The 15,448-nt window shown below is 39.2% G+C and overlaps 1 protein-coding gene across 1 annotated transcript in view; it reads right to left on the reverse strand.

The window, feature by feature from the left end:
* Positions 1 to 12,122: 12,122 nt before the first annotated feature.
* The window catches only part of naa35 (N-alpha-acetyltransferase 35, NatC auxiliary subunit), an 8,872-nt gene continuing 5,546 nt past the window's right edge, over positions 12,123 to 15,448 (reverse strand). The window contains 9 exon segments of the mRNA XM_028456436.1: positions 12,123 to 12,334; positions 12,393 to 12,473; positions 12,611 to 12,733; positions 12,810 to 12,950; positions 14,768 to 14,835; positions 14,902 to 15,038; positions 15,103 to 15,181; positions 15,184 to 15,280; positions 15,361 to 15,448. The exon segment at positions 15,361 to 15,448 is cut by the window's right edge and continues 11 nt beyond it. Coding sequence (XP_028312237.1) covers positions 12,275 to 12,334; positions 12,393 to 12,473; positions 12,611 to 12,733; positions 12,810 to 12,950; positions 14,768 to 14,835; positions 14,902 to 15,038; positions 15,103 to 15,181; positions 15,184 to 15,280; positions 15,361 to 15,448 — 874 coding nt within the window. The 3' untranslated portion in view covers positions 12,123 to 12,274.

Consider the following 15,448-nt stretch of genomic DNA (forward strand, 5'->3'; position numbering starts at 1 on the left):
GGACGTATATGGACAAATGTCAGAATGAAACCTGTCACACGACCTGAAAAACACGTTGAACTGAAGAAGGCGGAGCTTTTTTCAAACTTGTCACATCCTGTGATTGACACGCGTCAGCTTTTATCTGATTCATCAGAAAACTTCAACTTTTTTTAACTGATCGACGGCTGTTGCATTTTAAACAAAACGGGAAGTAGAAGCTCATCATGTGACCAGTTAGAGAAATAAACCTTATTGTTCTCATCACTCACTAAAGTGTGTGTGAGTCATTTAATATTTCATATTTAATGCTCTGCACATGTGGCCTTGAGGCACAAAGTGTGCCAACGTTGTTTTTTAAATTACAAATATGATTTATTTCATTTGGGGAAGGTTCACCTTTGAACACATCATTAAAATAAATGTGATATATATAATATATTTTCATAGCTGGGCCAAGTAGATTTGAAAATTACAAACTTTAATTTAGGAATCAGGGAAGATTAAACAACTGTTTCATTGTTTTTAAAGTCACTTTATTTTTTTAAGTTACTATAAAGCATTTAAAAAGTGAGTTATTGAAAAGACTGTAAATAACGTTATTTCTGTAGCTTTAGACGCTGTGCTTTACAACCTCTGGTTCATGTGATTAAAGATGATCATAGTTATTAATGTTATGTAACTGATTATCTTTATGCACTGAAAAGCCATTTTAGGTCAAATATTCACTCCAAGCTTCTGTTTTAATGTAAAACAATTAAGTTTCTACTTTTTATTTGTTTATGATTGTGATGTAGAAGAACAAAGTGTATGTGATGCTTCCTGTGTGATATATATATATTTATATATATATATTTATATATATTTATATATATATGTACTTTAGTCGTCCTGATGCACAAATTTCTCCTTTATTATTTTATTATTGGGTTGTTTTACTGAAATGGTTTCATAACTGTTATTGTTGATTTTATTACATCTGAATGTAAGATGTTTATTTTGTTACATTTGTATCTAAACTGCTGTAAACTTTTCTAACAGATTTAATTAATCATTCGTTTTTATTGATCATTGAGAATAAAGTCTTTAATTCCTTCACTGATGTTTTCTCATTTTTGGAAATTTAAAATACTGTTAATGTTTATACCTGTGTGATATCAATGTTTCCTGTATATATAAATATACTGTATGTAGAAATGGTAGATTAGAATATGACCAGCCAAGCTTTCTGTTCTATCACAAATACTGCAGTAAACGTAGCTTCTATAAATGTATTTCATGAGATGATCAATACATCCTGTGAGCAGAACTACTGTAGTTTAGCTCATCTTCACATTATATATTATTATTATTATTATTATTAGAACAGTAACTGTCAGAAGTATGTATTCATATAGTGGGAGGAGCTTAAGTAGAGTTGCCAATTATGACCAAATGAGTATGTGTACATACTCTGTAGTGTTATAAAGGGTTTATTTATGAGTGTAAAATATAAGTGTGTGATTTATCTGCTTTAATTCTTTAATATTTTTTTTTTACTAATTTTATGAATTTTTTTGTTTCTATTTATCTGTAATGTATGTTTTTGGACTCATTATGTGTATTTTTGTATCTTTCTTAGTTTAGTTTTTTTGCATTTCTGTTGTTGTTTTGTCAATCAATCAATCAATCAATCTTTATTTGTATAGCGCCAAATCATAACCAATGGTATCTCAAGACACTTTACAGTAGAGCAGTCTTAAGGACGGACTCTTCATTTTATGGATACACACATATGCATATATACGTATATACACATACATATGTATCCCACACCCAACATGAATTCATCATGGCGGCAAGGAAAACCTTCTGTTAAGCAGCAGGAACCTTGTGTGGATCCCATTCCTATGATGAACAGCCATCCACGTTATGCTGTGTTGGGTGTGTGCAGAGGAAAGGGTGGAGACAGAGTTGTTGAGTCTCTGTAACTCCACACTGAGGATCCCACGGACCTGCAAGACAAAAGCCAGAAGGAGAACAGGAGCAAACACACAAGGGAAGAAGCAGACATAGAGGGAGTGTTTGAAAGAGGAATGGGACCCTCTCCGGTCCCTCTCTAACCTAAATGACCTCTCTCTTAACGCCCTCTCCAACCTCTCTCCAACCGAGCATGCCAGACCCCCCCCCCCCGGCAGTCTATGCCTATTGCATCTTAATTATGAGCTATGAGCTGGTTCCTAACTAAAAGCTTTATCAAAGAGGAATGTTTTGAGCCTAACCTTAAAGGTAGAGAGGGTGTCTGCCCCCCGAACCGTGGTTGGTAGATGGTTCCAGAGAAGTGGGGCCTGATAACTGAAAGCTCTTCCTCCTATACTACTTTTAGAGATGAATGGAACAACGAGTAGTCCAGCATTTTGAGAGCGTAGTGTTCTGGGGGGATTGTATGGCACTACAAGCTCCTTGAGATAGACTGGTGCCTGTCCATTTAGGGCTTTATAAGTGAGAAGAAGAATCTTGAATTCTATTCTATATTTTATGGGAAGCCAATGCAGAGAGGCTAATACAGGAGTAATGTGATCTCTTCTCCTAGTTTTAGTCAGTACACGAGGGGGATCATATAGATACAGAAGAGGATTGGACCTAGCACAGAGCCCTGAGGAACCCCGTAGCTTACTTTAGTGTACACAGAAGACTTATTATTCACGTGTACAAACTGGTACCTATCAGATAGGTAGGACTTAAACCAGTTTAGGGCAGTCCCTGTGATTACAAGTAATTCCTCTAATCTCTCTAGTAGAATATAGTGATCTATAGTGTCAAAAGCTGCACTAAGATCTAATAAAACCAGCACTGAGAGTCGTCCTTCATCTGAAGCCCAGAGTAGATCATTAGTTACTTTAACTAAAGCAGTCTCTGTGCTGTGTTGAGCTCTAAAGCCTGACTGGAAGTCCTCGAACAGGCTGTTGTTTTGAAGGAAGTCACAGAGCTGAGCTGCCACAACTTTCTCAAGAATCTTTGAAATAAAAGGAAGATTAGATATAGGCCTGTAGTTTGCTAAAGTGCTGGAATCAAGAGTAGGTTTTTTGAGAAGGGGTTTGATTACAGCTACTTTAAAGGACTGTGGCACGTAGCCTATTGATAGGGATATATTTATTGTCTCCAACAAAGATGGGCAGACCAGGGGAACAACTTCTTTAAACAGCTTAGTTGGGATCGGATCTGAAAGGCAGGTCGATGGTTTGGAGGATGAAATAATAGAGTTAAGTTCCTGAAGTCCTATATGTGTGAAACAGTTTAGGTTAGGCCTATTTACATTTAATGGTACAGCAGGCCCAGGTGAAGGCAGGGAGTGGCTAATTTTATCTCTAATCTTATGAATTTTATGGTTAAAAAATGTCATAAAGTCCTCACAGCTGAGGGCTAGAGGAATCATGGGCTCAATAGAGCTCTGACTTTGTGTTAGCCTGGCTACAGTGCTGAAAAGGTACCTCGGATTATTTTTATTTTCTTCAATTAGTGAGGAGTAGTATGTAGATGGACTATGTCGTAAGGCTGTCATGTATTTACTATGGCTTTCTTGCCAGAGTATTCGTGACTCCTCTGTTTTATTGGAGCGCCACATTCTCTCTAATTTACGGGTTGTTTGTTTGAGTGTGTGAGTTTCAGAGCTAAACCACGGAGCTTTCCTCTGACGTTTAATAGTTTTTTCCCTCAATGGGGCAATTGAGTCCAAGGTGGATTTTAGTAGACTAGCAGAGCTATCGACAAGCAGATCCAGTTGAGAGGGGTTATAATTAATATCATAGTTATTTATTGGATGGTGCACTGAGTTTAAGGCAGCAGGAATGGCCTCTTTAAATTTAGCCACAGCACTGTTGGATAGATTTCTACTTGTAACTATTTTATTGCACAGTGCGAGATCCTCTAGGATAATGTTAAAAGATATTAAAAAGTGATCTGATAGCAGAGGATTTTCAGGGTAGACTTTTAGTTCATTAATATCAAGGCCATATGTTAGAACAAGATCAAGAGTATGATTTAAACGATGAGTAGCTTCATTAATAGTTTGAAAAAAGCCAACTGAGTCTATTAGGGACATAAAGGCTGAGCTCAGGCTATCACTATCTTTGTCCACATGGATATTAAAATCTCCTACTATCAGTATTTTATCAGAACTGAGGACTAAGTTTGATATAAACTCAGAGAATTCTGATAGAAATTCAGAATAAGGGCCTGGAGGACGGTATTTTATCACAAATAAGACTGGCTGGCAGGTTTTTGATTTGGTATGAGATAAATTTAGAACCAGGCTTTCAAAGGAAGTGTAACTGGCCTTTGGTTTAGGATAGATTAGGAGAGAGGAATGATAAATAGCTGCTACACCACCTCCACGGCCTATGTCTCGTGGCATATGAGTATTTAAATGACTGGGAGGAGTGGCTTCATTTAAACTAACATATTCATCTTGATACAGCCATGTTTCAGTTAAACAGAATAAATCAAAGTTATTTTCTGAGATAAGGTCATTTACTAGTAGAGATTTGGATCTCAGTGATCTAATATTTAATAGAGCACATCTAATGCTTTTATGTTTTGGTGTTTCTAGATTTGAGATTTTAATTTTTTTCAGATTTTTATAATTGATAGCTCTTTTATTTGATTTTATGTTAAAATCATTGTGAAATATGGGTCGGGGGACAGACACCGTCTCTATAAAATAATATTCATCACCATCACAACAGTTGTCATGGCGATGAACACAGCTATCATAATAGCAATGGGTGTACTTGTGTACTTTTTGTATAAATATTTAGTTTTTTGTTTTATTTTACTCATTTAGTATATTTTATTATTGTGTCTGTGTGTGTGTTCGGGTGTGCTGCAGGTCCAAATCCGCAGTCACATGCGTGAAACACTGGTGCGTCTATCGACTCAGGAGGTGGGGCGTGGGAATGGGCTTTCCAGTGATTGGCTCTGGTGTGACTGTGGTGGTTTTGGAGGACAATGCTTGCAGAATTTATGAAATAATTTATTAACGTATCATTGAAGTCCAAACAAATCCGACTTGTAACACCCTTGAACCAAGCAGCAGCCGTGTTGAAACTTTCAGCTCAATTTGATCCTGATCCGCAGAGATATTAGAGGAACACACACAGACAGACAGACACACACAGACAGACAGACACAGACAGACGTTCCTTGCTTTAATATAGAGATGATCGGGGCCTGAGCCACAATGGTGCGTAGGATCCTATTGTAATGCACCTCGTTTTTATTATTAGTATTATTCTTACAAAAAAGCGATGCATTTTTGAGGCCTAAACATGTTCAAAAACTCAAAAAATTTAAATGCATATTAGGACTGGTGAAAAATATTTGCACAAGTGAAATAAAGTGAGAAAGCAGCTGCTGTGTTCCAGAGAACGATGAAAACATCTCAAACATGAAGGTACAATCATGCTTGACACTAAATTTTAGCAAAACTATCAGAACGTTTTTTTCAAAAAGGAATTTTTCTCACTCTGCACCGGAAATTATTGTAAAAGGATCAAAAGTTGTAGAAGTGTGTGTTAAATATTTAGGACAGGACATTGTTGTTTAAAAACTGTAACATTTAATTGAACCCAGTTCAGATTAATTTGCCCTCAAATAAGAAGAGCTGAGCTTTATAAGCATGTGATGATATTTTCATATCTTACATATTGCATCACAACTTGGTCTTTATCAACCAACACTGTTTCATACCAAGTATAACTTATTAACGTATTAACGAATGTCAGCTTAGTGTAAAACTCTTCATGATTTGTTTTCTGAGAATGTTTGTGAAATGTTTGGTAGAACAACGTGAGCTTCACCAGAGGAGAAACTTTAGGTTCTACTTTTGGACACAAGTTTAAACTTAACCTCAAGAAGTGTTTGAAAGATGATCAGACTTGTGATCATTAGCAAAAAAACTGGTTAATCAGGGTATTAATAATAATGTATAGAAGGTACATGTTTTAAAAAACTGTAAATAATTGTAATTGCAATTGTAAATACTGTAAATATTGCAATGGAATGTTTAAGGTGATCCTTTTGCCAGTTCTTTATCTGTTTTTTATTTTGTGAAAGATCTCTTAAGTAAGAATCAGTGGTGAAAAACAGTTTTTATGTAGCTTTGAACAAATAAATAAGAACTATTACATTTACAGAACTGTTTTCAAACTAACCATGTTTATTATTATTGAACCCATAAACAAGAACAAATATAGTATATAGTTTTATACCAGTGGGTTCTGAACCCATGTACCCCCTTATGTCCAACTACCACATTATGCTCAGAATACGATGAAAAAACATCTATAAATCATAATAATGGAATGAATGAGTCATAACACACATTTTAAATAATCTCATTTTATAAATAAGTGTAAATAAACAGTATTTAGTGTCTCATCAATAGATTTATTTCTATAGTTTTTATCATTTATGATCATCTCCCTCCTGATGTGAGACCAGGAGAATAATCCTTATTTTATCTGATCATGTTCTAATCAATATCATTTTTATCATCATTTTGTGTGTTTTCTGTCAATGTGTGTGTTTCTGGTTTTATTTTGTGTATTTTATGGTTATTTAAATTATTCCATCTCAATCTGTTTATTATGTCATTATGATTGTTTCTCTGTTATGTTTGTGTAATTTATAGTAATATGTCTTTGTTGTTGTTTTGTGTGTTGTTGGTAATAAATATTTTAATTTCTGAGTGTGTTTTTAGTGTCATTTTGTGTATTTTGTTGTTGGTTGTTTGTTCTTTTTATTATTCACTATATTTTTCTCTTATTTGGTGTTTTTATTGTTGTTTTATGACTTGTTGGTAATATTTATTATTATTATCATTTTGAATTAAAGAAATAAACATAAAAAAATACATTTTTAATCCTTTCATTTGTTAATTTTCCTTAAGTACCCCCTGTAGTGCCATCACGTACCCCTAGGGGTACACGTACCCCAATTTGAGAAACTCTGGTATAAACACTAGAGTGAGTGTGTGTCAGGGTTATTATACTTCATAAAATTTTATTTGTTTTGTTTTTTAGTTTTTCTCCAGTTTTAGTTAATTTAACAAGTAATTAAATAAAAACGTGGGTGAAAAATTAATTTACATAATTTAAGACGTGAAAAATTATAATTTAAGACCTAGTTTACAAACTATGGACATAATCAAGATCTAAAGTCATCAAATGTAGTTTGTTCATGTTTCTCTGTAAAATGCTTTAAATGGTTCTACCTGTATTTATACATGCTGAGTCAGCAGAAAGGCAGGGAACACAGAATGATTTAATTTCTCTTTATTTTGTTTCTCCTTCTAACGTCTCACGGCTTCACCTGTCAATCAACCACTTTATGACGGACCACTGTGACGTCAGCCCCTCCCATGGTGGGAGGAGTTGTTATGTAAATGATCAACTCTGCACAGCCGCAGAGTGTCTGTGGACACAGGTAAACTCCGCCCACAGACACTCCATAGACTCGTATTGAAGAGGCGTTACTGTGAATTCACAACTTTGCACGATAGTGGACGGTTAAGATTAGTGCGCCCTAAACAGGAAACACGTCATCACCAATCAGACACAGATTAACCAAACAACTTCACACATGATTATTATTATCTATATAATATTTATTCTGATTATATAAATACAGATATACATTTATTTCATAGTATTTTTAATTCAATATTAATTTTTAATTGTTTTTGACTAACATGGTAAGTGATGGGGCGGCGCCCTAGCGTCCTCTATTGGATTAATGCTGCAAACCTGAAAGTGATGAAATAACATGACCTTGCAAAAAAAAATGATTGTTACGGCTGGTTCCTCATGGCCTCAGCACTTCCTCCTCTCCTAACACACCTGATTCACATGAGTAGTCAGGTGGAGAGGGAGGAGGAGCTTATAAAGGGCTGAGAGGACCAGAAGGAGTGAGGCACAACATCAGACCATCAGCAGACATGTGTAGGAGGAGTTCTTCAGCTTCATCTTTGTAAGATTTCTGATAGTCCTGTTTTCATCTTCATGTAGTTTATTGTTTTGTAACTTTTTGTAGTTTAGAGGGTGGACACTGGGTAAACACTGGGTGGACACTGGGTAAACACTGGGTAGACACTGGGTAAACACTGGGTGGACACTGGGTGGACACTGGGTAAACACTGGGTGGACACTGGGTAAACACTGGGTAGACACTGGGTAAACACTGGGTAGACACTGGGTAAACACTGGGTAAACACTGGGTGGACACTGGGTAAACACTGGGTGGACACTGGGTAAACACTGGGTAAACACTGGGTGGACACTGGGTAAACACTGGGTAGACACTGGGTAAACACTGGGTAAACACTGGGTGGACACTGGGTAAACACTGGGTGGACACTGGGTAGACACTGGGTAAACACTGGGTAAACACTGGGTGGACACTGGGTAAACACTGGGTGGACACTGGGTAAACACTGGGTAGACACTGGGTGGACACTGGGTAAACACTGGGTGGACACTGGGTAGACACTGGGTAAACACTGGGTAGACACTGGGTGGACACTGGGTAAACACTGGGTGGACACTGGGTAAACACTGGGTAAACACTGGGTAGACACTGGGTAAACACTGGGTGGACACTGGGTGGACACTGGGTAAACACTGGGTGGACACTGGGTAAACACTGGGTAAACACTGGGTGGACACTGGGTAAACACTGGGTGGACACTGGGTAAACACTGGGTGGACACTGGGTAAACACTGGGTGGACACTGGGTAAACACTGGGTGGACACTGGGTAAACACTGGGTGGACACTGGGTAAACACTGGGTGGACACTGGGTAAACACTGGGTGGACGGCCCTGTATAGAGTTGGCTCAGTGTCCAACCTATTTTTATTCAGTTGGACCAGGGTCTCCAGTCCCTTTTAGTTTGTTGTGTTTCTACTTTAAAACTTTTGTTAATAAATACTTTGATAAAGTTTTGCTTTTTGTGCGACGTCCTGTTTATGTTGCGTCCCCTCAAGCCTTGGTGTGACATCCTAGAGGTGGACGTAACAACAATGCTGAGGAACGAAGTAACATCTATGTTAAGAACCAAAGCAGGAGCCAATTCTAAGTTCATTTAGGATCATTTAAAAAAGTGATGCGACAGGAACACAAAGAAAGAAAACATGTTGAACTTTTAATAAATGTCTCTCTGATCCAGCTGTTGTTGCTACGACATTTAACGACTTTGTTGACGTCGTTGCATCTATTGCATCGTGTTTTTCACAGATCAACACAAATATTTGTTCAGTTTTGTCGTCAGAGTCCAGAATATGTTTTTTCTCTGAAATAAATATCAAAGCCTTAATCAGATCAATTAAAACATCTAAAGATAAAGATAAAACATCTGTTCATCACTAGTTATCAATGTCACAAAAATGACAAATCAGTTTATCTCTGAGGAAGAATTTACAAATGTATGAAAGTCAGTTATATTTAAATCTGGAGACAGACAAATCATTTACAACTACAGACACTTTAGTATTTTTCCATTAATGTCAAAGATTCTGAAGAAGTGAGTAAATCAACAGATCAAAGATCACCTGAACGTTCACAGCGTTGTTGGAAAACTTTTAATACTGTTAATCATAGATAATATTCTACAGTGAGTCGTATCTTTACCACACATCACAAACTATTGAATGAATAAATGAAAACATTTTATTTGATTCTCCATTTAATGCACACTTCATTGACAAATACATCTTCCTAATTCATATTTTTATTTTTAACTCTTAGACAAGTGTATATGAGTTAATCATTTCATATTTTAAAGTATTTTTAAATGTAGTATTAATTGATTTGTGTTGATCATTAAGATCGTTCCAGATTTTTATTCCAATAACAGATACTGTACCTTTCGTTGTCTGATATTAATTCTTGCTTTTTTTTGTTTCAAATTGAAGAAAACGTCTAATGTCTAACGTTCACACCTTGTAAAAAATACATAAATGTTCATTGTCCACAGGATGAACCTGAACAGGGACGACAGGTGAAAATTAGCTTGTAGCTATCGCTGTTGTGCAATGTCACTGAATGAATAAAAAAACATTCTGTGATGATGTCATCAGTCCTGCCTCTGCAGTGATGATGTCATCTTTACGTTCCAATGTTCTAGTCCAATCACTGGAGAGCCCACCTCCACGCCCCACCCATATAGTGATGATGTCATCAGTTAGAAATAATTTAGTAACGTTATCATTGCAGTAAAAACCTAACCCCACAAATCTAGACTTGTTTGTTTTTAAAGAATCCTAAGGCCACGCCTTAAAGTGTCTCTCGTCCTCCCTGACACACCTTTATTTCTAGAAGCCTTGATTATCTATTACAAACAATATCATCTAATAGTCTAATGTTTCAAAATGGGTGGGGCATGTGTAGTGGGCTCTCCTGTGATTGGCTCTGACACGCACTAAGCTACAAAGTGCAGTGATTAGCCACCTATTGGTAAAAGGAAATCATAGACATATTTGCACAGAACATTGCAGGAAAGTTTGTGATATAATCCTTAAAAATTTCTGCCACACCCCGACATGCGTGAGGTTGTGAGAACTCGTTCATCACTGGTTACAGCTTTTATTATTATTATTGTTATTACCTCCGCTAAGAGCAAAGAGGTAAGGTTATGTTTTACTGTCCGTTTATCTCAGTCTGTCTGTTAGCAAAATAACTTGAAAAGTTAGGAACGGATTTTATGAAATTTTCAGGAAAATTTTAAATGGGTTAAGGAACAGGTGATTACATTTTGGTGATGTTCTGGCTACCAAAATAATATATATATTTATATATCCCATTCATTTTCCCATCAACACTGTGGAACTTGTGATGATGTCATAGGTTCTCTGAGTCAACAGCTCAATGTTGACAGGTAGTCATGGTAATCCTGAGTTTACCATGGTACCATGACTGGAGCGTGTTAGCGGAGCTTGAGCGCCTTGCTCCGAGTGCCTTTTCAGTTATTATTCCCCACCACCAAGTGGAAGAAGGACATAGGTTTTAGCCCCGTCCGTCCCAGGTAAGGGGACAGCTTTTCTCAGAAACTGTTTAACAACCAAATTCGGTGTGTGGCTTCAGGGTATCAATACTTTAAAGTTCGAAAATCACATGTCAGCCAGCAGGTGGCGCTATAACCAAGGTCAACGCGTTTTTGGCCTTTAACTCCCACATCGTATGTCGCACATTCAAAAATCCCATATCCACAGATTCCCTGAATAGCACCGAATTAGCTGAGCTAGGCCACGCCCATTTTCGCCTCGAGTTTTGTTGGTGCAAAATCGCTAAAACGGCAAAACCTAACTCCTCCTTGGGGTTTTGTCCAATCAGCTTGGCACGTAGAGTCTTCAGTTGGACGTAATCAACTGAATAAAATGCAAACTATTGCATATCTCGGTCAAAATAAATGCTAACAACAAATCTGAGATCCTTGGTTGGCATGTGACTGTGGGGTCCTGACGCTCGCCACAAGCCGTCGTCCTTCGTGACGTACTTCCATGGGCTCAGTGAAACCTGGGGGCGGAGTCACACGGGGAGGCTTGGCCCCCTTTCATAGCAGTTCTATGCTATATTAGCAATTTTATATTGTGATGTGATAACATTCTCTTATGTATACATTATTATTAGATTTAGGTTGTGAGTTATAACCAACCTGGTGGGGGATGTTGATGACTGTCTTCTTCCATCCATCCATTTTCAAACCCACTTGCTCCTGTTTTACAGGGTCACGGGGGTCTGCCGGTGCCGATCTCCGGCTCTTATTGGGCGCTGGGCGGGGGTACACCCTGGACAGGGCACCAGTCCATCGCAGGGCAACACAGACAAACAACCACTCACTCACATTCACTCCTATGGATAATTTAGAGACTCCACTCAAACGTACAGTCATGTTTTTGGATTGTGGGAGGAGCCTGAGTACCTGGAGGAAACCCACGCAGCACGGGGAGAACATGCAAACTCCACACAAGGGAGTTACTGAACAAACATCAACGTGCTTATTGAATCAATGAGGGCTGATCAGTATTTTTAGTGTGACTTGAACCCAGAACCTTCTTGCAGTGTGGCGGACGTGCTAACCACTAAGCCATAGAAACACAAACACAATCATAGATTTCACAGAACTTTATAATGTTGTGAGTCATCGTCCATCAGGGATTTAAACTGTAACAGTTTATTCAGGAGAAAATCAAATCCTTTACTTGATCAAAATGATTGATCAATGTGACCTGGTACTGTTGAACATGTGGATGTGAGTGGAATCAAATGATCTTCACCACAGGGAAATATTTGTGAGCTGAGAAATCAAACTCTGGCAGCACCTGAAACACATGAGTTTAGTTTAGTTTAGTTTGAGAATCAAAACAAACTCTAACTTACCTTTGTTTCTTTCTTATGACCTCCAGCAAGAAGCTTCATCACCACAATGTTGGGTTTGGCCACTTTTAGGGTACGATTCACCTGTGAGCAGAAATCAGCTGTTATTTCACTACGTCACACACACACACACACACACACACACACACGCACACTTACACACACACACACACACACACACATACACACACACACACACAGACAGACAGATGTTTGCTAACCTCAGCATCAGGGCTGGGCGTGTTCTCCAGGATGAGTTTAGCCTGTTGGAAATGTTTGCTAGCTGCCAGGTAGAGGTCAGCTGACCCAGGAGGAGGGTTGTACTTCTTCAGGTCCGACATTTCCTGTAAATGAAAACCAGCGTGGACGACTGAGCACATGGTGGGCGGAGCTACTGAGCACATGGTGGGTGGGGCGCACCTTAAACTGTATGTAGTGTACAGGAGGCGGGGTCACCACACTGTTGAAGGGGGCAAAACGATGCTCGTAGCGAACCTGCTCACTGTCCAGTTCAAACTGAGGTTTGCGGACCTTCCCATCCATGTCCAGAGCCACCATGGTCTGATTGGAGAGCAGTAGGAGACACACACACTAATTAAAACAAAAATAAACACTAACAGTTTGGTCCAATCAGTGGTTGTTCTTCTGAAAAAGGAGTTAAAATTTAAACTTTGTTGCCTCCCTAATAAAAATAAAAACATAGAAATGTAAAGAAAGTAAGTGTAGCTGTGTGTGAGTGGGCGTGTCTAGCTTGTAGATATCTGTGTGGGTGTGTCTAGCTTGTAGATATCTGTGTGGGCGTGTCTAGCTTGTAGATATCTGTGTGTGGGCGTGTCTAGCTTGTAGATATCTGTGTGTGGGCGTGTCTAGCTTGTAGATATCTGTGTGTGGGCGTGTCTAGCTTGTAGATATCTGTGTGTGGGCGTGTCTAGCTTGTAGATATCTGTGTGTGGGCGTGTCTAGCTTGTAGATATCTGTGTGTGGGCGTGTCTAGCTTGTAGATATCTGTGTGTGGGCGTGTCTAGCTTGTAGATATCTGTGTGTGGGCGTGTCTAGCTTGTAGATATCTGTGTGTGGGCGTGTCTAGCTTGTAGATATCTGTGTGTGGGCGTGTCTAGCTTGTAGATATCTGTGTGTGGCGTGTCTAGCTTGTAGATATCTGTGTGTGGGCGTGTCTAGCTTGTAGATATCTGTGTGTGGGCGTGTCCTAGCTTGTAGATATCTGTGTGTGGGCGTGTCTAGCTTGTAGATATCTGTGTGGGCGTGTCTAGCTTGTAGATATCTGTGTGTGGGCGTGTCTAGCTTGTAGATATCTGTGTGGGCGTGTCTAGCTTGTAGATATCTGTGTGGGCGTGTCTAGCTTGTAGATATCTGTGTGGGCGTGTCTAGCTTGTAGATATCTGTGTGTGGGCGTGTCTAGCTTGTAGATATCTGTGTGTGGGCGTGTCTAGCTTGTAGATATCTGTGTGTGGGGCGTGTCTAGCTTGTAGATATCTGTGTGGGCGTGTCTAGCTTGTAGATATCTGTGTGTGGGCGTGTCTAGCTTGTAGATATCTGTGTGTGGGCGTGTCTAGCTTGTAGATATCTGTGTGGGCGTGTCTAGCTTGTAGATATCTGTGTGGGTGTGTCTAGCTTGTAGATATCTGTGTGGGTGTGTCTAGCTTGTAGATATCTGTGTGGGTGTGTCTAGCTTGTAGATATCCACGTGCATGTGTGGGTGTGTCTAGCTTGTAGATATCTGTGTGGGTGTGTCTAGCTTGTAGATATCTGTGTGGGCGTGTCTAGCTTGTAGATATCTGTGTGGGCGTGTCTAGCTTGTAGATATCTGTGTGGGCGTGTCTAGCTTGTAGATATCTGTGTGGGTGTGTCTAGCTTGTAGATATCTGTGTGGGTGTGTCTAGCTTGTAGATATCCACGTGCATGTGTGGGTGTGTCTAGCTTGTAGATATCTGTGTGGGTGTGTCTAGCTTGTAGATATCCACGTGCATGTGTGTGTGGCTCTGTTTCAGAGAATAATAAGTTGTTGACAAAAAACTTGGGGGTAATTTTGTCCCAAGGATCAAGGTCTTTATGATCAAGGTCTTTATGATCAAGGTCTTTATGATCAAGGTCTTTATGATCAAGGTCTTTATGATCAAGGTCTTTATGATCAAGGTCTTTATGATCAAGGTCTTTATGATCAAGGTCTTTAGAAACACTCTGGGCTGAAGGACAAATGACCCTCAATTTCCCACATAGGAATTTATCGTTTCTATGATGGCATTACATATTGTTACTGTTGAGAATGTTTTTGACGATATATCATAAACGATAACATATCGCACATTCTTAGTGTGAGCGTGGGTACTTTATAGATATGTGTGAGTGGGCGTGGCTACCTTGTACATCCCAGCACACATGTTCTGGTAGGCTTGGCTCATGCTGATTTCTTTGCTGAGTGGACGAACTGCAAAGATCCAAACATGATGTGATGTTTGTGTTGTTGAGACAGTGTGTGTGTGTGTGTGAGAACCTTTCTTCTTCTTCTTGGTTTTTTTGCTGCTGCGTCCCTTCAGCTGCTCCTCCAGGATCCTCTCCTCAGCCATCTGAGACGAGTCAGCTCTGCTCAGTGTGGACATGAGCCACGCGTACAGGAACTCAGACAGATACCTGGGGGTGGAGCATGATCACATGATCATCACATGATCAACATATGATCACATCATGAACTTACCAGTAGATGTAATAGTACTCATGCATGCTGTACAGTTCCAGTTCAAATCCACTGAGCAGGTACTGGATCATGATCCTCAGTTGTGGTACAGGATCCACGTTCCCAGACAGGCCAGATGTTGTCTCTGAGGCTCCAGCTTCATCAACACACTGTGTAGAGCTGCATCCACCTTCTCTGCCTGTCTCACACACACACACACACAATGACTGACCAGAACATAGACGCGTGTTTCTAGAACAGCTTCCCTGTAAAGCTCACCTCATCCTGTAGAGTGGAGAACTCCTCCAGAATGTGGCCCAGTTTGTCCCTCTGTCGAGCTCTGTTATGTCCGTGGATCTGGATCAGA

Source organism: Gouania willdenowi, chromosome 9 (assembly GCF_900634775.1).
Source record: "Gouania willdenowi chromosome 9, fGouWil2.1, whole genome shotgun sequence".
Classification (NCBI taxonomy): Eukaryota; Metazoa; Chordata; class Actinopteri; order Blenniiformes; family Gobiesocidae; genus Gouania; species Gouania willdenowi.